At 34.9% G+C, this 24,144-nt stretch overlaps 1 protein-coding gene across 3 annotated transcripts in view; it reads right to left on the bottom strand.

Annotated features, from left to right (window-relative positions):
• ATG2B (autophagy related 2B) overlaps nt 1–24,144 on the bottom strand; it is a 49,251-nt gene that overhangs the window by 17,710 nt on the left and 7,397 nt on the right. For 2 of the 3 annotated variants that reach the window (XM_069783526.1, XM_069783528.1), the window contains exons 5-28: nt 22,755–22,917; nt 22,074–22,253; nt 18,792–18,892; nt 17,543–17,721; nt 16,670–16,824; nt 15,839–15,950; nt 15,420–15,681; nt 14,345–14,495; nt 13,720–13,812; nt 13,361–13,549; nt 11,714–11,987; nt 10,789–10,894; nt 9,507–9,699; nt 9,209–9,351; nt 7,872–8,029; nt 7,458–7,630; nt 7,008–7,158; nt 5,946–6,145; nt 4,969–5,049; nt 3,162–3,268; nt 2,798–2,890; nt 1,973–2,043; nt 879–955; nt 472–642 (exon numbers count right to left, since the gene is read on the bottom strand). In XM_069783526.1, coding sequence (XP_069639627.1) covers nt 472–642; nt 879–955; nt 1,973–2,043; nt 2,798–2,890; nt 3,162–3,268; nt 4,969–5,049; nt 5,946–6,145; nt 7,008–7,158; nt 7,458–7,630; nt 7,872–8,029; nt 9,209–9,351; nt 9,507–9,699; nt 10,789–10,894; nt 11,714–11,987; nt 13,361–13,549; nt 13,720–13,812; nt 14,345–14,495; nt 15,420–15,681; nt 15,839–15,950; nt 16,670–16,824; nt 17,543–17,721; nt 18,792–18,892; nt 22,074–22,253; nt 22,755–22,917 — 3,583 coding nt within the window. The remainder of the gene's footprint in view (nt 1–471; nt 643–878; nt 956–1,972; nt 2,044–2,797; nt 2,891–3,161; nt 3,269–4,968; nt 5,050–5,945; nt 6,146–7,007; nt 7,159–7,457; nt 7,631–7,871; nt 8,030–9,208; nt 9,352–9,506; nt 9,700–10,788; nt 10,895–11,713; nt 11,988–13,360; nt 13,550–13,719; nt 13,813–14,344; nt 14,496–15,419; nt 15,682–15,838; nt 15,951–16,669; nt 16,825–17,542; nt 17,722–18,791; nt 18,893–22,073; nt 22,254–22,754; nt 22,918–24,144) is intronic. The other variant, XM_069783527.1, reaches the window with a different exon arrangement.

Here is a 24,144-nt window from a genome sequence, read left to right as displayed (position 1 = left end):
AACTATACATAGTAACATCTTAAAGACAATGGCAATATCATGCTGAATAAGATTTTGCTAGGACAGCTTGATACCTCTTACAGTTTAAGAGCTGTGTAACACCTTAACTTTACAAATAATCCAGTGAGCCGAAACTCCGAGCTAGAGGATTCATAAAGTAGGTTAGATCATTATGGTTCAGGGTATTTAGATCATAAGAGTACCTGGACAGCTTGTATATGCCCTGGAATTCTTTAGGTAAGAATAAAGTACAATGGTAAACAGCACAAAATATTTTAAAATATTAAGTAGTAACCAAAGCAGAAAAAAAAAGGCACTATTTTACTCTCAAATATATTTTAAGTTAGATGCAATCTGTTAATTTCTTTGCAGGAAATCTCATAGTCTTTGGAAATAGGATGGGGATATCAAAATTAAAACATATTACCAGGAAGCATAATGTTAAGTTGACATTATTTTGCCATTTTATACCTTCATTTTTGGCTTGCTAACTCCACGTTTAATCTCTGTCTTAGAGGGTGGATGTAAATCACCATAACTTGCAATATATTGTATGAGATTCATTAGTGCAGCACATGAATCGGAGCAGGTACGAATATGGATTACATCACTGGAACAGTGCAGCTCAAAGCGTGGTTTAGTCTAGATAGCAACAATAAAAAGAGAAGAACACACTTCAAATCAGCCTAAGGTTCTGTAAAAACAACATCTATACAAAGTTATTTTTAAATTAATTCACCTAATTAGACAAAAAGGACTTCAAAAATAGTACACAAACTGAAAAACCCTCCTTGATTCTAAGTATAATAAAATAATTTTCAAATCACAATCTGTCATGGAGATTCTACATTTTATTTTATTTGTGATTAAATACTTACTCTTTCCCCATCAGAATCAGATTTTACTGCTGTAATGGTTAGTTCCAGCAGTCCCATATCCATAACACGAACATAATCTGAAAGATATTGAGTAATAAATAAAAAACAATAAAATAAAAAAAATTAAGACTTAATAACAAACATCATCCTTACTATGTATTTTTGGTTATTAAACCACTAGAAAATAGCTTGAGCGTAAAAAGGGATCCTTTTTTATCAAAATCTTTTATATCTCTGCATTTCCTTCTTTTACGAGGATTACTCTCAGAGTTCAAGTTTCAGCTACTCAAATCAAGAACGCAAATCTTTTCAATCCAATATATTACTCCCACTGCCACCATCTGTGTGCAGTGTAATCTTTTAAGATATTTATCCTCATCCCATCTGTGTGAGTTAGAGAAATAGAGGCACACAGAAGTTGGGTGACTAAGCATCCAAGCAGTTTTTTAGTTGAAGTGAGAGAGAGGACATTTTCACATTGTACTAACCTTTCAGTACTATGTACTTACTTCTCTTCTTTCTTGTTTAAACAAAACAGGCATAGCTTTACTCTGTCCTTCACTAGAGATCTCTTACCTAAGCTAAATACACACATTTGTGGCCACAGGGTTTCATTATTCCTCCAATTAATTTGTTAAATATTGATTCAAGTTCCTTAGTCCTTAAAGGTTGTTACTATATGAATGAGAGCAAACCAGTCGGTATGATTCTTTTCAGAACCTAGGACTCTAGGCCATATAACACCTTTCAAGTTCAATCATTTAGAGTATGTATGTCAAAATGAGATCTCTTTTCTATGAAGATTTTTTCTGTGCCATCCAGTTTTTTAAAAATACGCTTTTTTCAAATACCCATTATGGAACTGTAACAAGAAAATGAAGGACTTGTAAGTTGCTTTTCTCTGACATACCTCTGTATCCACAAACCCGAACTAGAGCACTCAGCTTTTCATCAACACTACATTATTCATTCATATTCAGCTTGCTGCTCCTTATCTCCTCAGACCTCTTCTTCAATAACCTTTATATATGCTGAATATGTCTGTAATTTTGTTTCTTTAGGCTCTGCATTAGTCACATCCAAAACATTCTTACCTCTATTGAGGTTCACCGTAACAGTATTGCACTTGTCAGACAGATGCAAAGCAGCTTCATCTAAAATTATCCTAAAAGATAAAAAAAAAAAAAATGAAATAAACGTGCTAGAGAAATGCTGTGCAACTCACCAGACAAAAGAAATTACTACAGAAAAAGATATTTAAAACCACAAATATATCTAGCATGTTCTAAATCCAAACTCTTCACTTTAACCTTTTGCAATTTCCAAATCCATTGGTAATCAACCACTACAAGATATTTTTGCTGTTGCTGATTATATTTTATTTACATTTCAATTTATGTATTTGATCCCTCCTAGAATAAAAAGTAATGCTTTTGGCATACAGAATTAACAGTTATTTCATTTTTTGCCTTTTTTTCTTTTTAATAAAGTAACACACACCTTTGTTTCAAAGGTAATTTGTAAGGTTTTATCAATAGAAACGAGCAACATGGCAGATGTTTCACATCAGAACAGGTATAACAGAATGAATATTCAACTAAAGTTGCAAGAAAAATAATGTAAAAGTTACAGATATGTTCAGTAATCACTAAATATTTCCTTGATTAATATACTGTCTCCAAATCACAAATCTTTAAGAAATCTTAAGGTGCTACTAATTAACAAAATAGACACATTTCATTTCAGGACATCTTTCAGCCATATTAAAAATTGCAGAATTACACATGAGCAAAGTATATTTCAAAAGTGCAAACCAGTGTGATCATTTACACAACATGAATGCTTCCTAGGTCAAAAAAGCAGACAGACATTAGAAGTTTTACAGGAGCTTCCATGTTTCACAATCACTTAAATTATACCTGAGAGTAGAAGAGGATTTATCTACTGCAACACTGCTGGAAATGCTGAAAGTTTCAACAGTAAGTAGAGATCTGACTGGCAAAAACAAGGGCCTAACAACAAATAGGGAAAAGAAATAAATTAATACTCTATACCTATTTAGAAGTACAACCAAAGCCTTATAGGTTACCTAACTAGATCTTCACAGGCCTAGGCAAGTGCTTATCCCACTTTAAATTGCTTACAGTTTAAGGGATTTCTGTTATGTACTTTTTCCAAAAAGCCTAAATAAATATTCTTTACAATATGCAAACTCAAATGTTCCTAAAGAATAAATATATAGCTGCAGTGCCACCAAGTGACATACACTTGCATTTTATTTACCTGTAATCAAGAGCACAACTCCACAGATGTACATGAAAAGTTGTAATTGTAGCTGGAGGATTATATCCCAGAACAGGTTCATCAGAAATATTCAAAAAATATAGAATCTAAAAGTCACAAACATATTATTATAATACTTCAATATCTGTTAAATTAATAAACAATTATGCATTAGAAAAGAGGAAGTCTGTAACAGGTATGACAATAAAATATTTGATTAGTAGAAGGAAAAGGGAATGAACAATCTCAGATATTCAAAGGTGCTTACCCAGGATCTAAATATAGAAAAGCATGGAATGTGAACAGGGCAAAAAATACAACATCCAAACCACAGACTCAAAGGTATGGAAAAAGACCAATATGCAGATGCCTAAGTGGCTCCTTGTACAATGCCTCACAATCCATTTTTAAAGCATTTTCCAAATACAGTCTCATTCACCTTTCTTTGCAGTTATTATGACAGTGTTAGTATTTTCTTTGTTCTCTTTATCCGAAAAGCCAACTTTTCTTGTAATACTGTATATTGTTAAAGTTATATTCAAGTTATCTTTCTTTTTGTTTGGAGGGGGGTAGGAAATACGCTCAAAATGGGAAGTATGTACACATGCAGCGCATATACTGCTTTTTCATGTATTACTGCATAAAATAAACTCCTATCTTCCTCTTTAGGATCTGTCATAGTTCTCTCAAATCCACTAACACTGTAAGAGTTCTTCTCAAACTATTCCAAGCCTAGGGCATACCAACACTGCTAGCCTTTTAATCAGCTCGTCTACCTACTTTGGCCAATTTTTTTTATTCATTCCCCCCCTCCCAAAAGATTCTCAAGTGCATTACAGGCAATGTTAACTGAGCAAAAATTCACAGTGCAAATAAGCAACACAGTGTAAAGCAGGCTACATGAACACATAGGAATATCATCCTGAGAAGAAAGTAATGACACAGCAGAGTCCAAAGCTCCATGCAATTATACAATAAAAATAAGCATACCATACATACTGGAGAATAAGCAGGATAAGCCTGAATGTCAGGGTCTACTCTCTGTAATCCCGTATGGTATAAGTCCACGCAACTATACTGCTACTGTGCTAATGGCATGTCCTAGCTCATGCATGTTTACACACAGCTTCCAGGTCAAAGGTCTCTAGCCCTGTCTGCTACGCTATACCTGTGCATCCACACATACCAGTACAACCCTTCTAATTCAGAATTTTGCATTACAAGTGTTTATGTAAACCGCTGCTTGCTACTTCCCCAAAATCTTCCTTCTTCATAACTGCTATTCAAATGATGTAAAACAGGAAACAGACAAGGGAGAAACGGGACTGGAGGAATGAAGTGAGCAAAAGGCAAAAATACAGAGATGCTTTCAATGCTGCAAGTAGCTCATTTGTTTGTTTTGAGCATGTTTTTTACGTCAAGAATTATCTAAGTACTTGGATAGCATTGGACTACTGAGATTTTCCATCTGAACTTTTAAAAAACCAACCAAACAAACAATAAAAAAGACCCCCTCAAAACCCAAAAATCTCCCTGACATGTTGTGGGCAGAGATTTAGGATGATGAGAGAACTGTAGCAAATGAATACACAACTAAGAATTTAAAAGCAAGACTACAGTCTGTCAATGGTCTCAAAGAGAGACAAGAAAGTAAGTAAAGGATAAGGCTTTCAGGAGCAGAGTAAGATAGTAAGACACAGCCTAACACAAAGACTTTCCATCAAGGTTTAGTTTGATACTTAAAGCAATTGTTAAAGCAATGAGACTGAAATTGAAGATATAGTCCAGAACACTGTAGCAACCTGACCTGTTCATGCCAGCTTAAACCTGAAGGCAGTACTCTGTGCTGAAGGGTGGCTCCTCTTAGTCCAACAGCAACTAGAAATTCCTACACAAGAAAGTTGAACGAGTTAGTTTACATGAAATACATGTAACTATTTGACATGTAGATTATGAAACACAGTCATCCTTCTGCTCCCAGAATCTCCAAGTGTCTAGAAATGAAGAAAGGACTGGGCCAGGATTAAACATTCAAAAAATATTGCTTCCTAATACAGAAACCCTGGCTAATACAGTCTAATACTTTTTGCAACAGAATAGTTCAGAAATTACAATTTTGTGGTGGTAATAGGAAGGCAGGCTACCTGTTCATTCATTCTGGGATCCACCAGGAATTACCAGGAGTATTAACCCAATGTAGTTTGTCCTTACATTGTTCAAATCTTAGTCAATTCAGCCCCCATGACATTGTGCTGGTCTGCAGATTCCTTCTTCTCTAGATAACTCTACCAACCTGTTCATCACCACTATGCCAGCTAAGAGGTCACCTTCTAGACACGCTAATGAATGCTACTGTCAAGCCAAACATACCACTCATTTACCAGTGCCACTCCAATTAGATAAGCAAAGGCTGCCTATTACATGACACTGCTAGTAAGCTGAGCAGAAAGCTTTTAACTCTTTTGTATTTGTTCCTGCCTGGTTTGGCACCAGATTAAAACTCAATCAAAGAAAAACAAGAAAAAGGTCAACTGACCAAGACATGCATTCAGTAAAGAAATATAGTGTGATCAGCAAAGTGAAGCATTGGAAGAATTAGTAAATTATGCTGATGCTTAAATTTTACAATGCACCCAAAAGATTCTAACAGCAAATTATAGTTTGAGGATGAATGGCTCAGAATTACATGGTTTCTTCATCTATAACCCTTGTAACCCCGTATCTAGATGCTTCCATATAAACTGAGATAACTCATTTTATAAAAGCACAAATTTGAAAACAAACCTTTGTATTGCTCTCTATTTTATCTGATTGGATTTTGACTGCAACGGTCAGCATACTTGGACAATCCACTCCTACACCATCTGAAGTAGTCCTACTAAGACCATCTTCTTCAGAAAAACAAATAGTAGGTTCTAACCAATGGGGACGTATTGTGCTGGGCAGTCGTACCTCAGAGGAAGGGACAACCCCATCTACCATACCTGCAAAGAAATTTTAGCATGAGTTACCTCGTGCTTCAAACCCCTTACTGATGAATAGCTAAGGAAAATCCTTTTTATGCTTAATGCCTTTAAAATTATTTTAATTACTGAAGTTAGTCATGCACACCAACAACCAAAAATTGTGAAGGGGAGGTTACAGGTGATCCAATATTTAACACCATGGTTCTAGCTGAAATCTTCAATGTGACTATAGGGTTTGTTTTTTTATTTGCCCAACAAAATGACAAAGTTGAAATAAAGGACAGAAATCTATGGGTTACATGGAGACATAGGAATATGTCTCTCCTTTTCATTTTATGAGGTGGTGCCAGGTTAACCTGGCACACAATAATTAAGCCTTGCACTGAAAATCCATTAACTTGACTACCACTTATTCAGAGACATTTGAGGGGAAAACCTTAAAAGGTTTAACTACATGAGGGTTACCAGCCATACAAACTACACAGTCAACTTAAAATTCTCTACCTGCTGACTACAATTAGCTACCCAGGAAAGATACAGCAGCCACTGGTAACCTGTACCTTTTCTAAATTAAATAACCATTTACGTGTAGGAGGTGTGTACTCTTATAATAAAGAACAGACTGTACAGCTAATTTTCCAGAGGACCACAATATCTTCAAAGACCAGCAGTTGCCAAGGAAAGTTTGAGCTATACTGTAACTAAGTAAATACAGTTATCGTGAAGTTGTATTACTGTAGCATTAGCCATGAACTAAATCTGTTGTGTCAAATGATACACTATCGGGGGGGGGGGGGGGGGGGGCAGCATTTATCCTAAAAAACTTCAAGATTATCTCATTTCAAATTCAGTCCCAGAGCCACCTCAGTCCCACCCCTACCTTGATGATATAAATTGAGGCTGCTGGAATGGAGACAAACATAGTGTCTGTCCTCAAAGCCTTCATATTTAGTCACACTGAAAAGTGAACCACTGTTGAACTCAATCCAGAATTCTCCATATTTTCCTTCCAGTGTATTTCCATCATCCTGCTGAACAAAGAATGGAAATAAAATTATTGCTTACTGAATTTGCTGCAGTTAGTCTAAACTAACATAACAGTTGCTACTAATATATATTTTCTTGCTTGCATTTAGTTGTTCTCATGTAAAGCAAAGTAAACAGAATGGCTAAAATAGTGTTGCATTATTGTCTAGTTATAGTATAGTAGTAAGAAGATTACAGAATTACTGTTACAAACACACGTTCCTTCCAAAAACTGTATATATAGCATGAAGGGGATCCCATGGTCAAAACAACAAAACAATTTTTTCCAGGCCCAGTGTCTCACCTTTACATCTGTGAATATTGACACTAATCCACGTGTCACATTTAGCAGAACAGACAGAAAGCTTTGTGAGTTCTTATTCTGAGAGTCAAGCTTTTTCCTTCTGCGTGAACGATAGTTTGGATCAACAGTGGAATAATACTGTAGTGTTTCTTCCTCAGATCCACTCTCATCATCTAATAGATAAAATGAAAAACAACTCACTCTCTAGCTAGTACACATATTATGCCAATAACTCATTGTTTTTCCACCAGTAATGCAATTCAATTTCACACTTATTTTAACAGAAACCTATGTTTTCTCTTCTTGGTTCAAGTAAATCTTCTCTTATAAATTTTTTCCACTATCAGCTCAATCACTTCAGCCAATTATGCATTTGAATCAGTACAGTTCTAGATGATTTATTAAGTGTATTACCATAATGAACTGCAGATTTAAATTGACTAAAGCTGTCTTTACTGAAAGTGTTGATGAGCTGGCTGGCCACAGATAGTCCAACACCATAAGAAAGGTTTTCAAATGTTTCTACAGGAGATGGAGCTGTGGGTTCCCACAACAATAAATCATTGCTGATCCTAGGAAGAAATAAATTATCGTTATATAAAATATATGACTATATTGCCACTTAATATAAGCTCAGTCAAGCAATATTTCCTTTGCAGGCTTCATATAACAGATTTCAGATTTCATAAACATGGAAGAGAAAAAAGTTCAAGAGCACAAGAAAGAATAATGTATTAATGAGTAAAAGCAATAAATGAAATGAAAGTAACTTTTTTCCTGTAATCATGGTACAAACATATCAAAGTCTAACATTTGACAGTGACACAAAAGCCTCTATTAGTAGGTGTATATAAGATCAGTAGGTTGGAGGGGGGGGGTGACAAAACCCTATTTTGATCATATCAAGCAAAGCTGGAGGAAACATTAGTTCTTTTGATTTCAAGTGAGTCTGTGTCTGTCAGGGTAAAGACATGTGACATTCCTTACGGAAGTACACCAACAGAATATTCAATGAAAGGTTCAGCTTTGCCACTCTGGAAGTGAAAAAATGATTCAGAAGTAAAGTAATGCCTATCAGAGGCTAAAATAGATCAGCATCTCTCTTTATGTAGTTAATGTGCAGCATAAACCCTATTTTTTAGTTGATTTAATCTAGTTGTATTTCTTTGTTTTTCAGATAGAAAGCTAACAGAAATAAATGCTGAACACCTATCTGTAAGTTGGCTTCACTTTCTCTACATTTTTTGTAGGGTCTTTGTAGCCTTTGTAAGGCTTACAAAATTGGGTTGTTAGGGTTTGCTCCCCTGCCTGCCTTATGGACTCTTAATTTTTAGATGGAGAATCACTGAATAAAAAAAAAAATACCAATAACATTGAATGCAACTGGTTTTGAAATACCATGACCTATTTATAAAGGAGAACTTAGAAAGATCAGAGCAAAATGAAACATTGCAAACAGATAGCTGAACAAATTATTTACTGAAAGCAAAAGACTATTTAACTTTACCCTTTGTTCACAAAATCTGCCAAGCGCTTTTTAGCAGCTTGCTGCTATGGCACTGATCAGATATTTGACACAGTGGCATCTCTGATGTTAACTTGGAAGAATATTTATACTGTATTTTATGTTCTTAGAAAACCATACAAAAGAATTCCTGCTATAGCTGCTCATTTAATTGCTTTTATCAACAATGAATACAGAACTAAAAGTACAGGTCATGATAACCAAGCAAAACAATTATCATACTTGCCTATTGTAAAGTTTTTCATAAAAACTTTTGTTTGGTAATGTTAAGTGAATGTTTGGTAACGTGAGTTCCAGTACATAATGAGAATTGCTAATTGTTTTATCCTGAAACTCAGTCATCTCAACCACATCTCCTGGCATCACCATCTGAAAGAAAAAACAAAGAAAAAAAACCGAAAAAACCTCTCAAGTGAAAAAACAAAACAAAACAAAACTGGAAGTCAGGAGATGCATATAAAGTAGTGAGAATATATTAATTTTGTCTATCATAAGCACAAAGCAGTAACAAAATTTTATAGTACCTCTTCATTTTCAAACATGACCCTACGTGAAGAAAAAGGAGAAGGCTCTGGTCTTCTAATATCACAGACATCCTTCAAAGAATGAGACCCTCCTTCTTCTTCCTCTTGAAAGTTATTATCACCTTCTTCCTCCTCAGCTGCTATCCTTTCCAGAATAGAGTGCACAGCCAGAGGGTTTATTTTCAATACAATCCTGACATTGGAGAAGTTATACAGAATAAGCCATTAGAGATGCTTAGAATTTTTATATTGAGGCACAGTCACATGTCCCCTAGCTCTACTAACTAGTCATTAAATACACATAGACTAAATAGCTCAAAGACCAGGGATTTTTTTATTAGACAATAACGTATTTTATTAGACAAAGTGATACCATTAAGAAAAACACCAAACTTATAGGCACAAAGTGACATGAAAAAAGAACCACCAGGAAAAAAGCAGACACTAACCTTTTCGCAACTCCATCAGGTGACCATTAGGTGACCTAAGAAAAAGCTAGCGCTCTCCCAAAATAATTCTTGTATCATTAGACCATCAACAGCTATTAAAAAATGCTCTTCTACATGACGTAGTGGATTACATATGCACACTGTTATAGAAAAATTTACTTGTACCATTATAAAAGAAAACCATGCTGAAAAAATGGTCTATACAAACATGCTGTCAGAAAGCCACTAAATTTTATGGCAAAAAACATGTGGCAAATTCTGTGGCAAACCTAAAATTGCCTCTTTAAACATCTTATTACATGCCACAGCTGTTAGGTCCTTCTGTTCAGTAACTCTGAAGTATTGTATTGCCTTCCATGTGATATAAGCTGCAGTAATTCAGTCACAGTATAATTATCCTTATTGTTGTTACGGCTTTATACCAGCTTATATTAATATTTTGAGGCAAAATTCAACAGATTTGTTTGTTTGTTCTGTATTCACTCTTAAATGCAAAAGTAAGAGAAAAGGTAAAGTGACAAAAAAAAAAAAGGAAAACAAATGGGAGAACATTTCAAGTCTCTAATCATTTACCTAACTTCCACTGAAATTTACTCATGTCTATGCAGAAACCATTATACATTAAAGCCATCTTGCATTACTATAAATGTAGAAGTTTGGGGTTTGGGTTTTTTTTAATAAATTCCTGGGTTCTTTTCAATAGCTACATGTTCTTTCTTTGCAAATTATTTTAAAGCATTTACCACACAAGCAGTCTGCATTTAGATTAGAAAAATAACAGTGATTCATAAAAATCCAAACAACCCACATTAAAAAATAAAACATTATTTTACCGAGGCCAGTCAAAATTGTCTGATGATGATGTTATATCTCCATCTATGCCACCAGACACTTGAAAAAATTTTATTGGAGTTTCTGCATTATCTTCTTCAAATGAACCTGAGTAGAAAAAGATATTTAAAAAATTAACACAGTAATGACAACTGCTAACTTCAGGTTGCCCGCTTCTCAGGCTGGAGTCCAACAGGCTAACTTGTCAATGCTATTACTAAGATACTTAACCAAATTTTTTCATCATTTCCTCCAAAAATTAAATATCAATTTTTAGAAACAAAAATTATTTCACATTATCTTCTAGCTAGCAGCAGTTAGAAAACCAGATGCTTCTAATGCATAGACATCTGCATTTACATTTGTAGCATCACTACATTATGTCACAGCCTTGAAAAATACATGGAATGACAAATCAGCAAAGAAGGTTGCAAATAGAAACCAGTCTCTCAGATTTATTACTTTCAAAGATATTAGAGGCATAGAAGTATTAAAGTTCTCAATGACAGTTATTTAGGACATTATTCACTTCATTTCTAGACTAGAGATTCCCAACCTGCATAGCTGTAGTATCCCCCTACAAATCTACAAAACTTACCCTAACACCATGATAAGAGATCCCAGAGATACCCTAAATTGAAACAAATTGGTATAACATTGTAACAGAAAATAACAGAAATACTAGCTCAGATCTCCAAAACAGGAATGCAAGCACTACACCTACATACATTAAGCCTCCCCTCCTAGTAGTATTATTTTGACTGATATTTAGTACAGAACACTAAACCACAGCAGAGATATCTGCTCCAAAATTCAGGTGGAAAGACACTTCCTGTGTCAATACATATGAGAGGACCTTTGTCTCAGCTACATAATATCTGGGAAAATAAAAAAAAGAGTATCTGAATGTAATGTTAATGTTCTTACCAGTCAGCTCTTTAAAGGTAAGCTCTAATTTAACTTGTTCTGGAGTTGACCCTCCTATAAACTCAGTTTTAAATTCCATATCTGTAAATGCAAGATGAAGAATCTCCTTCTGAAGTGATTTCTTAAACCATGGTCCTCTTTCCTGATCTGACCGTAGGTCAGGTATTGGGAAGCGAACAGAGAGATTTAATGCTGGGGCAGTGACTTGAACTGAAACTTTACAGTTTGCAGGAGTATGTGAATCATCCAGAAAAACTTCAGTAAATGCTTTATGCTAAAAACACAAAGTAAAGAAAAAAATATCTAAATTAGAGAAAATAGCACTAAAAATTACTATGGGGAAAGCTTTTGACAATGTAATATCTAAAAATAAAAATATTAATTTTTCATATATCACACAAAACACATAGTAGGACAAATTATTATTACTCTTAGGATATTATTCTATTATTGGTGCTGTTAAGATTCTACTTACTTATAAGTCAAGTATTTGCAGGGGTTAGCAATATTTCAAAAACATGGCCATCTTTGTATTTTTTTTTCTCTTAAATTACAGGATACTCAGCTGCAGCTAGGAAATATGTCTCACAGATTTTAAAAGAAACAAACAAAAACTATTGTTGAGAAGCCAGCAACTACTATCATGCATATTTGCCCCTTTCAGTAAGTCATGACTTCCAGCTCCCGTCACTGACGTGTCATTCAAAACCTCCCTGAGTGTAGCTTATTGCTGACCGTCATTGAAAAGAATCAAACTTTCAGGACATAACCATATTGATAGAAATTACTGATGTTTTTACCAATCTTTTAAATGAGGATTCTCTTAAGTAAGTTTTGAAGACTATTTTTTCTGTAATCAACCAACGCAGCAATAAAATTACATGAAGATATTTGTTCCTGTATAGAAAATTAGTTAATTGCATTAAACCTTCCCCATGTTTTTTTACGAAATCTTCAAGTTTAATATTATTGTGTTAACTATACTAACACTTAAATCCTGCTGACCACCTGAACCAAGACAAACAAGCTCCAACTTCTGTTGGTCTTCGGTCACTAGATTGCAATGCATATGTTCCCCATCCTTTCTATTACCTACCCTAAAAGCAGACAAGGCACAGCAGAGGCAACTGGGCTGACTGTGACACCTAGAGTTTTCAATATAGAAGTGGAATTGTCAGCAACAGTTTATATCAGCTGCTGAAGGGCATGATGGGACAGATTAGGGATTAGAAGTCAGTCAAGTTTCCTTTTTTGCCCAGTTCTGCTTTCTTCAAGAAGCTGAGAACTTACGCAGTTTGTGAAGCAGCTACCATTGTCTTTAGGTCTGTCATCAAGCATGCAATCACTGAATCTAGAATGAGTATCTATGTCAGATGGCTACTGTTCTGCATCAGAAGTAAAAAACCAAACAAACAGAAAAAAAAACCCCAAAACCAACCAAACAAAAAACCACAACACCCCACACCACAAAAAAAACCCCAAACAAACAACAAAAAAACCCCCATAAAAACCCCCAACAAAACCAAACAAGAAACCCCAACCACCACAAATCAATCAGAATTATTAGCAATCTCAGGCTTAGTGCCATCTTGCCTTCCTCCTGCAAAAAATCAGCAAGTTTATTAATCAATTTCACTTTTAACTTACCAGACTTACGTGCTTGTTGTAAGAAGCATACATGTGAGATGCCATCATCTCCACTGTAGTTAGTTTCTGTGGTTGAAGTAAGGAATTTAATCTGTCTACAATACTAATATCCAGCTCACAAAACACTGGACTTAACTTTATTTGTAACTCTGCTTTCTGTGGAACAGAACTGAGTCTCCCTTGACTACCCTGAAAAGAAAGAGAAAAAGCACTAAAATCCTTAAAAACAATATAATGAAACAAATAATAACTGAGAGTTAAGGACTCTGTTTTACAAGAAAGATACCTTCTGTTAAAATGAAAGGTATTAGACAAAGGCTACTATACAGAAACTTGGTGTCTTTAATTTCCCACCTTACCTGAGGTCCTCTATTATCTGAATGCTTATAATGAAGCTGAAGGCATGGCACAGCATGAGAATCATTTCCTTCTTCAGAATGAAATGTCAGCAGCTTTAGAATAAAATAGATTTAAACACACTTAATAGATAAGGAGGAAAGAGTTGCCACAGGAAAAGATGTTTATGATACTTTACCTAGAACAGACAGTAGGTAACCTTATATTCAAGTCAGCGAACTGAGCCCCAGCCCAACTGCTTACTCAATCCACTTATTCAGCCACTTTACTGGATGTCTCTCACCATTAAAAGAGCTGGAAGAATAGTCATCACCCAAAGAAACCTCCACATTGCTCAACTCCATCAGTCAGTTTTTGGAAAACATATACTCTAATTCCCAAACTGTCTTAAGCATATTTAAAAGAGAAGTAAACTAGCACAGTCTGGCTACTTAACGCTATTCCTGTCAAGTATGACAGCAGTCCGGTTCACTATTTGAGCTTGCAATTAAAAGTTGCATCTTAAAACCATAACATAATAAAAAAAGAATTAAAAAACCTTAAAATTACAACCATTTTAAAATCTAGCGTCCTCGGTTATACAATTAACATTTCTTTTCTATGGAAATCCCTGTATTTTTTACATACCTCTGTATAGTGAGGCTGAATGGAATGAGAGTCAGTAGAAAAAAGGCATTCCAGGAACTCCATATCCCCAATGGATAAATCAGTACTAAAACTTCTAGAGGCGGTCCTTTGTCTTTGTTCATAAGACACTTTGATGCCAGTACCTATAAATCTGAATTATGAAAATTATGAATTATGAAAAGTAGCATAAAACAATAAAAATTATGAAAAGTCAAAATTTAAATACTTAAAAAAGGATCACTACAATCCTTTTAAAAATCATTAACTGCCATATTTCTTCAAAAATAAGAAAAAACTCTGGTTATAACAGATTATAGCTTTAGCAACAAAACCAATGGAGCTCACTTATGTTACATGTTCAACAACAGTCAGTGTAAAGAAATTTGTAAAGAACACTTTAGATAACTAACCCAAGCTGCAATTCACATAAAGCTGAGAATCTAACATATAGACAATGAAAAAGTCAAATGCCTCAGGAAGTCTAACTTACGTGCATAAAGAAAATAAATATACACCCTCAAATATTTTACTTCATACACTGTACCGGGACGGTAAAACTTCTGGAAAAAAAGACTGTTGAGTAACTTTACAACTTTGCTCACACTTACTTTTTATCCCTACTGATATACTATTTTGCCCTAAGTAAAACCCTAAGCACCTTCAAGCAGAAATCCCCATACCGGAATAAAGATGGTCCTGTAAAATACAGCTATTTCTAAAGAAATTATTTGCTTAATGGTTTTTGACTCTCTAGATTTCTGTGGTACAAACTGTACCTAGTTTAATTCATGTATTGTTGAAAAGAGCTAAGTTGATTTTAATGTTTATGTATTTTTCTTCTTTTTTTATTAAAAAAACAAAACAAAACAAAACAAGCCCAAACCCAAACCAAAAACCAAACACCACAGTCTTGGACAACAGATGTCAAACTTACAGGCTATATTGAAATTAACAAAGAAGTCTAATGCAGTTAAAATATTAAGTGACACAATTCCTATGGAAATAAACTAACTTTATTCAAATTTACTTAAAAAATATTTTTGTTAATTATATTTATCAATAAGCAAAGTTATACCTAAGGTGATCATGAGAACAAGCTTCTGCAAATACTTCTCGGAAGGACAGAAAATCTTCTGTTGAAAACTTAACTGGCTCAATCTTTTCTATTCGGGTAAAGAAATCCCGAGCCATTGGTGTCAATGGGTTAAGGTTCAGTGAACTTTCAGGTGGGGGTAAAGGGTCAATATGAAGTACAGACACTGAGAAAGTTCCAACTGCCAGTCTAAAAAGAAGCTCAGGTCTGGATTCATCCACAGAAACAGATCTGGATGGAATAGCTGAAATACAAAATTAAGTTCACGTAATTTTTCAGCAATAACACATTTATAAAATCATCTTACTTTTGATTTTCATTTCTTTTTAACAAGTTGCTGCATAACAGTTCATTTCCAGAATTATCTGGTGAGCAGAATGCAAAACAACATTTTAACTTACATGTCCTTCTTAAGGAAGTCTGGTGAACCATGTTGGCTGTAAGCGAAGAACCTCTTGGAGGTTGTAGTTCTTGTTTGTTACGATCAAGAAAATCACCCCAAGTTGGTTGAAGCTAAAACAAAAGTATATATGATCTTAAATTTCACAAATAGATGTTAGACATTAGATCAAACATAAATAAAGGTAAAGGAACAAAAAGAAAATACATGCATAAACAATCAACAGCATGCCATTTCATGGCATATTAGTGCCATGTAGATATGCTTTAGTTTGGGCTACACTCTCTAATTCTATGATTGTCTAACAGCCACATATTTTTAAAGCTAAAGTTGCTCTCTCCATGACCATATATTCTCCTCTTTCTCTGTAAAAAGCACAACTGTTCTCCATGGCTTTCATTAAGCAAAATATTAGGCACATAACAGATTTGGGAAAGACAGTGATATCAACAGCATAATTTTTATGGTTTTTGAGGAATAATGTAATACAATGATTTTATACTTTTTATTGTCATTGCCTGTGTAGTCCATATAAACAAAACCCAGATGGCAAACATGCAGTTATTAAAAAGAAAAATAAATCAAAAAGCACCCTACATAAGCTTCAAGGCATTTGAAAACAAATACATTCCATTTCCTGTCTTGGTAGCCAAACAGATGACAAATTTTCCAATACAATTTCCATAGCTGAAAAGGAATACTATCAGTTCTAAACATTTTCAATTGTCCTAGAATTTTGCAATAGTTATTGATATTGTAAAGAATATTTATGCAACAGTTTCAGACAAAAGTGTTCATTTCAAAAAGATTTTAAATGTAGCTAATACTATACCACTGTAGTGCTCAGTGGAGATCCTGCTGGTGTACTTGTGTATGTACTGGTTAAAGACAAGTCTAGATCCATGGTGGGAGGGTCTCCAAGAGGTGGAAGGGAGGAAAGGCTGTGAGACATGTCCATTTCAGCCATTGAGAAGAAAACTTCTTCTTCTAATAAGAACCATAGATAGTAAAGAGTTATTTTCTAATGAAAAAAACCCCAACCTTTAACAGAAATGTATTAGTAAGTTCAGAAATCTAACTGCCAGACAGAATAACCAGCTAAATATATTATTTACAGAAGTTCCAAGTTCTCTTGACACTGAGACTAGTATTATCTATGGACAGAGATTTATTAAAAAAGGGGGTGGGAGGATGAGCAAAAAACCTAATAAATACCAAAAAAGTTAAATGTTCCATTTTCATATTCAAGTTGGCATAATTTCTATAAATTCACACTCTCCTTTTGACAAATCAAAGTCCATATTTTCATTATTTATTCATTTTTATATATATTTATGATTACTATTTATTTAAAAACAATCAGCAAAAAAATATTCAAATAAAAATAAGGTATCAGGGCAATGCAACTATTATTCCAAATTTAATTTCCTCAACCGTGCATTTGAAAAGATGTTACACAGCATGTGTAGTTACTGTGTGCACAATAACATAGTACTATACAGTTTTAATGAAATACTGAATCAAGTCTAGCCTGATACCTAAACTAGGTGTTAATTTTTTATTCAACAGTAAAATTAATAGCATACAATTATTCTATGTCAAAGCTCTTTCAATACTTAAGCTAGTAAGATTAAAAGACGACCAGTCAATTTATATAATCTTAACAACAGGTTATTTGCTGTGCTGCATCATCTTTTATACTTGCCACGACTAGAAGGCGTTCTGGCACTCTCTGTCTCATAGAAGCTTTGTTCAGACGATGCTCCTGCAGATAAAGACTCTTTTCTTAAATAACGTTTCAACTCCATCTGAATCCGATACTCATCTTCCTGTTGCATTGGCCGGTTCTTCCTATCTTTATTTGACAATTCTATCCTGCTTAGGCTCTCTGAATTCAAAAAAAGGACAGAAATCCCACTGTAATTTCCTTACCAGTATCCCAAGGAAAATTCAAAAATTAATCTGAAAACTAACCAACTGTTGTTAGTATATATATATGCATCTGTATATATATACACATATTATTTGTAAATCAGATGTGTATATACATGCATTTTGTTGTTTTGAAGATTTTACTTGTCCAAAACAAATTATTCTCTCCCTAGCGTTCATTAATTTCAAGTCTGAAGAAAATATTTTAAGGTCATATATGCAAATGTGTTCACATAAAACATCAGCATATATTTATCTTCTCAGTCAGCTTTAGGAACTAAGGACACAATCTCTTAAAGGTTTTACTATTAAGAAATCATTAAAATTTTGGGTTTGAAGATGACACATATCAGAAACTATATGTCATGCTTTTCCAGTTATCCAAAACCAATGAACAAGTCCAGTGCAACAAATATATCAGTATCATCAGAAGAATATTAAGCATCTACCCAGGACATGACAAATCTTCTCAAAAGATTAACTATCTACCCTAATAGTAAGTGTGGGGCGGGGGGGGACCGACACCACGACACAAACCAATCCTCAATCCTGCTACTACAGTAGTCAAAACACTGCTGTTAATTACTTAGCAAATATGGACAAACTCAATTGCTGTCTGTCTGTTCTGTTTTCTGTGCCCGTCACTAAAGCATAGGACAGAGAAGGAACCAGACTGCTAAGCTCCTCTAATGAAACGGAAGCTAAAAGAACCAAAATTGTTCCGGCCTCCTGATTTTTTCCATTTACCATTTCCCCATCTCTTGTCCTATTATATAGTCACTTGTCAAGCCTTATCTGTTACCTAGATTTTCATTACCAGCATGTACAATTTGCAACTGAAGTCAATAAATTCATCATAGTTCTACTCAGAGCAACTATAAAACATTTTGCTAATATCAGATAGAAATTAATAATAATCTACCACCACAAATATTTTTTTTTCCACTGAGGAAACTTGTTTATCTTGCAAAGTTTATTTTTCATCCACTGTAATACATATTTAACATTTACAGAATGTTCACTTGCCTGGTCCAGCAATAGCTGCTACCATGTCCAATAGAAGATGCACCTGCCTTGGTGACAGAAATAGATGTATAGAGTCTATTTGTCCATCTACATCCAACTAAAAAAAACAAAGAAAGAAAGAACACGTAAGGAATTTTTCTTTAAAAGTCTTGAATCAGCTATTTGGATAATAGATTATGATGCTGTAAAGGATACAGCCATTCCAGCAGTTGTACACAACAGCTAGAAATTTAACTGTGTATTGTTTCCGATCTGTAGCTTGGCAGGATAAATGCAGGTGTGTGACTGACAATTTATTAGCTTAAAATAAATACACAATCGCCTAATAGGAAAATTCAAGAATACCATTAACCTGCTAGTTATTTTGCTTCTTTAAAAATGCCAGAAGTAATCAACAACATAAAGTTAGTATTGCATACTAATATAAAATACAGAAGTCAGCACCTTCTGAAGTAGACCTTAAAAACTCTAAGACTTCTCTTGAGCATACAGATGAAGAAATTCACCTATTTTCTTCATAAAGTGGGATGTTTATAGACATCTACTTGGTTTGAGATGGTATACAAGAAAGCAAGCCACTTATCTTTTGAGAGCAGTTCAAGCTAAAATTATCTTAAGGACTTGTATAGATTTCTTTTTCAATTCTAGAATCCTGTACTCCCAGACATTCGTCCACTCATGATTATTACTCATTGTATTGGGTGTAGGTTGCAAGGTGTTGGCAGCAGGGTATGCTGCAGGGGCAGCCTCTGTGCTGAGGTCAGGGTCTGCCCCACACTGGGCAGAGCTGGTTCCAGCCAGCTCTGTAATGGACCCACCTCAGGACACAGCTGAGCCCATCAGCAAAGCTGGTGGTGCCTCTGTGAAAACATATTAAGAAAGGGCAAAATGCTGTGTGGGCAGCAAGGAAAAGACAGCAAAAGAAACAATCCTGCAAACACCAAGGTTAGGGAAGAAGGAGAGGCAGAAGGTGCTCCAGGCACCAGAGCAGATATTCCTCTGCAGCCTATGGAAGGGATCACACCAGAGCAGAAACCCACAATGCAGCTCAAGGAAGACCCTGTTCTGCAGCAGGTAAACATGCCCTCAAAGAAGCTGTAGCCTGTGGAGAGACCACACAGGAGCAGGCTCCTGGCACGTTCTGCAGCCCATGGAGAGGAGCCCACACAGCAGGAGGTTCTCCTGTCAGGAACTGCAGTTCATGGAGGACCCTTGCAGGAGCAGTTTTATCCTGCTGGACTGTAGCCCATGGAGAGGGCCCACACTGAAGCAGTTTGTGAAGGACTGCAAACCGAGGGACCCACAGTGGAGTAGGGGAAAAGCTTGAGGAGGAAGGAGCAGCAGAGAGGAACTGTTATGAACTGGCTGCAACCCCTCAATTCCCCATCCCCCCTGCACTGCTCAAGGTGGTGAGGAGGTACAGGAGTTGGGAATGACAAAGTGAAGCTGAGCCTGGGAAAAAAAATGGGTGAGGGGAAGATGTTTTAGTTTGTTTCTCATCATCCAGCTCCATTCTAATTGGTAATAAATTCAATTAATTTTCCCCAAGTTGAGTCTGTTGTGCCCATCACAGTAACTGCTAAGTGGTCTCCCTGTCTTTATTTCAATCTATGAGCTTTTTCATCACATTCCCTCCCCCTGTCCTGTTGAGGAGTGCGAGTGAGAGCAGCTGGATGGGTGTATGACAGCCAGCCAATGTCAACCCACCACACTTATGTGGCGGGGAAAGAAAACAGGGATGCAGTGGAATGCATTTATATGAAAATATACTTTTGCTCATAAGGACCTTAAGGCAATATTTACTTAAGCAGGGAAAATAAATCATCAATTAGTTTTGTATACTGTTTCCTACTACTTTTTCCATCCTTTGGAAAGACTTGAAAGAAAATGAAATTATTGAAGTGTGTCATACTTGACATGAACTTATACAGTACATTTTGTAGCTTAAATGCTTGAAACACCTATTCTAATAAAAGGTGTTCTCACACAATTCAGTTTCCAGAGTGAAAAAAAAAGTTTAACCTAGACTAAGCGATATACTATATCTATGTTTTCTCCAATCTGCATGAACTCTACCTGATAAATCAAAAAAAAGGTCCTTCTTTAATTTTGTCATGTAATATTACACCCATTCACTAGTTCAGATGTTGCCGTTATTTAACATATCAACAGTGTTTTGCCTGTACTCAAGCCCAAGTTGCAGAGACCACTGCTCTACATTCTATTATACTGAACATCTATAAAAAAAAATTACTCTCAACTCTGCCCTTGATGGATTTTTTCTGGCTACCTTAAAATACATCTAATGATATAAAAGTGGAAACTTTTTTATCTTTAGAAACATCTGGACATCAGTTAATTTACAGGTGTTAACTGCATTAACTATTCATACTTTTGAAATAGTCAGCATTTTTCTATTTCACACCAAACAAAATATGTTATTTCACTTTTCAAGGACTCTTCTTGTTTATTCAGTCAAGAAAAGTTAAAGATTGACTAGAAATCGCAGGACATAAGAAACTTTTCTACTATAGTAGAAACTTTATGCTTTCTATAGAATGTAGTGTACTATACAAGACAGGTCAATAGCCAATTTTAAAATTGGAGACAAGGGGAATATATTTAAACAACTTTACTTATATACTCACACCCTAAAAAAAAAATAGGCCTTTATTTTTAACTGCTTTGCTTCCTGTATCTTTATGTAAAAATAAAATAAAATACTATTTTAACTAGTAGCATTTAAACATGGCATTATTATTTGATTTACTACAAGTTTTTATATTAAAATTCAGAAGTAGAAAAGACCACGTTAGTTTTATAATGCTGCAACCTAATTAATCATTTAAGGTTTACTTGTAATTGTTGAAGTAAATTATACCCTTTTAAAACCAAAGTGATTTTCATTAACCAGTTAAACATTCCACACATATGTAGGCAAAGTCAGTCATAGTGCTACAAGAAAAAAGGATAAATTAATAGCAGCAGAATTTTCATGAAAACAAAACCGCTTTCTCAGGAGTTACTCTAATACATAAATTCAGTCTCTCTAACATACAGGAATTCTTCTTTAACAAATTTCAGTGTGCCATTGACTTGTCTGGCCACTGCAAAGATGTCTTCTTAGACATATATATTGGTTTTGAACGCAGAGAATCTACAACAAAACTAAGAGGATTCTGTCCCCTTGAGAATCTCACCATTTTTCGTATGCAGTAGAAAAAATAAAATCCTACATAACCATTAATTTAGTTAAAGACCAGGAAAGGATGACTAACCTTAGCTCCAGGAAGTACTTCATTTTGCTTTAATGTCAGGCTCAACTCCATTCTACCAATCAGCTTACTGATCTGTACAGGGTCAGAAGGAGTAATTTCTGGCAAGTTTCTTGTTAATTGCGGATGTGGCTCATAAATGATTTTTGGATTCCAGCTAGGTGAAAGCTTTGGTTCAGTTGCCTTAAAACATTACAGAGAAAGGAATAAGAATGTATCCCATTTCTTACAAAAAACCCCCACATCAATCAAACCAAACCAAAAACCAAGCATTTCAAATAAGCTTACCACAAAAATGATCATTTTACACAAATATAAATTTGACAATGGTGTTAAAAACATGTATTGATAACTGTGAAAGAAACAAGGCATGTAAAATGTGAAACATTAGCCTTTGCAAAAAAGTGTAGCAAGTTTCCACAGAACAGTGAATTGTAGAGGACTTCTGTACATTAAAGTTGCAACCAGAATCCAGTATAACACATCCCAAATTTTACTCAGTCCTGAAGTCTCTGTTTCCTTCCCCCTCCTCAAAATCAATAGGAAGTGATTATGAAACTTATTGAACACAGATTCAAGTAAAAGTTTAACTCCATATCCTTTAGAATGAATCTAATATATTAGTGTAACAATATAGCTTATCCTTCATCAATTTACATTCTTATATAATGTATTTAATTTTACCAGCTGTGTAGCTGAACAAACTGGGGAGGACTTTGCTGATGCAGGAAACTCATCCCAGAAGAAAGAGACACCTGAGAGCTGCAGTAACTTGTGAGCAAAAGCTGTGGGCTGATGTACATTAATTCCAGAGCACTCATCTGCAGTTTCATCACAGTACATAGTTCTGGGAGACAAAAGAAAGGAAATAAAGATGGTAGGTGCATGCAAATTGTTACCTTTATTGTGCCATTTAGCCTCTAAGTTTGTACATGTTCTCTCTCTTCATGCTATTTACAATGCCATTGACTATCATGAAAGAAGAAACCACCACTCTCTGGGAATGGGTGGAAATCTTAAATTTTCTACAGGACAATTGTGACATGCTTCCAGTGTGAACATATCCTAGTGTATTATCCTACTACTTATGTCTAATCTGACCACAAAGTGAAGGAGTCTGCCCAACACTTCTATACATACGTTTCCATTAGGACACACACAATTCTTGCTTCAGAAACTGAATGTTTTAAAAATCTGCCATCTAACATTTTTTCTGTCATATATGTTCTGTACTTGAAAGTAACATTCTGCCAAAATGAAAGTTGAAAATTGAGAGAATAGCCTCCAATCCTGTAAAATTTCTGTGAAATTAAATTTCTTACATTATAATAGTGAGAGCATAAACAGTAAACTCTTAAAAAGATGCAAGTCTTCACATAATAGAATTTACAGTGGAAAAGTACGCCCACCTTTCCATAAATAAAATGTATCAAATATCAAAACAACATGCTATTTAACACTTTGTTTCAATCTAATTTTTAAAGTACAGAAAAGGAGGTTTGTTCTGGGAATGGACTTCCATAAGAAAAGTAATTACAGTTTTACTGACATCTCTCCTGAACTGAACATAAAAACCTGAAGTTTATGAATGTTTAAAACCAAATGTACTTCATTAGCATTTCTCAGTAAGAATCAGTTTTATTTGGTAATGATTTCAATACCTTGCAAGAAAGCATGATTACACTATCCCATAGGTCAAAAAAAATACTTTAAGTACATGTACAGTAGTCAAGTTCAAAGTAATTACAGAATACATGTGGGCTCTTCTGAAAGCTCAGAGGACCTAAAATCTTCCAGTTTAATTTTTTTTCAGGACTGTATCTTTTTTTCTGAAAATATTTAAAGTGTCTTACTCAAAAGGGTCAGTTCCTTTTGCATATTGAAGAGGTGGCTTGATTTGCCAACAATTTCCATTGACTGTTGAACATCTGAGAAATGGTATTCATTAATTGTGGAAGTGGTCATTAACTTATCTTTGGAAAATCCAGAACTCTTCTAATTTGATGGTTAAATATCTTTAGCTTAAACATGTGAAGTGGAAGTTGACTGGAGAAAATGCTCATGGGCATTATAA

This window comes from Haliaeetus albicilla, chromosome 5 (assembly GCF_947461875.1).
Source record: "Haliaeetus albicilla chromosome 5, bHalAlb1.1, whole genome shotgun sequence".
Classification (NCBI taxonomy): Eukaryota; Metazoa; Chordata; class Aves; order Accipitriformes; family Accipitridae; genus Haliaeetus; species Haliaeetus albicilla.
The sequence above is the reverse complement of the archived record's forward strand: the minus strand, read 5'-3'. Positions and strand labels throughout refer to the sequence as shown.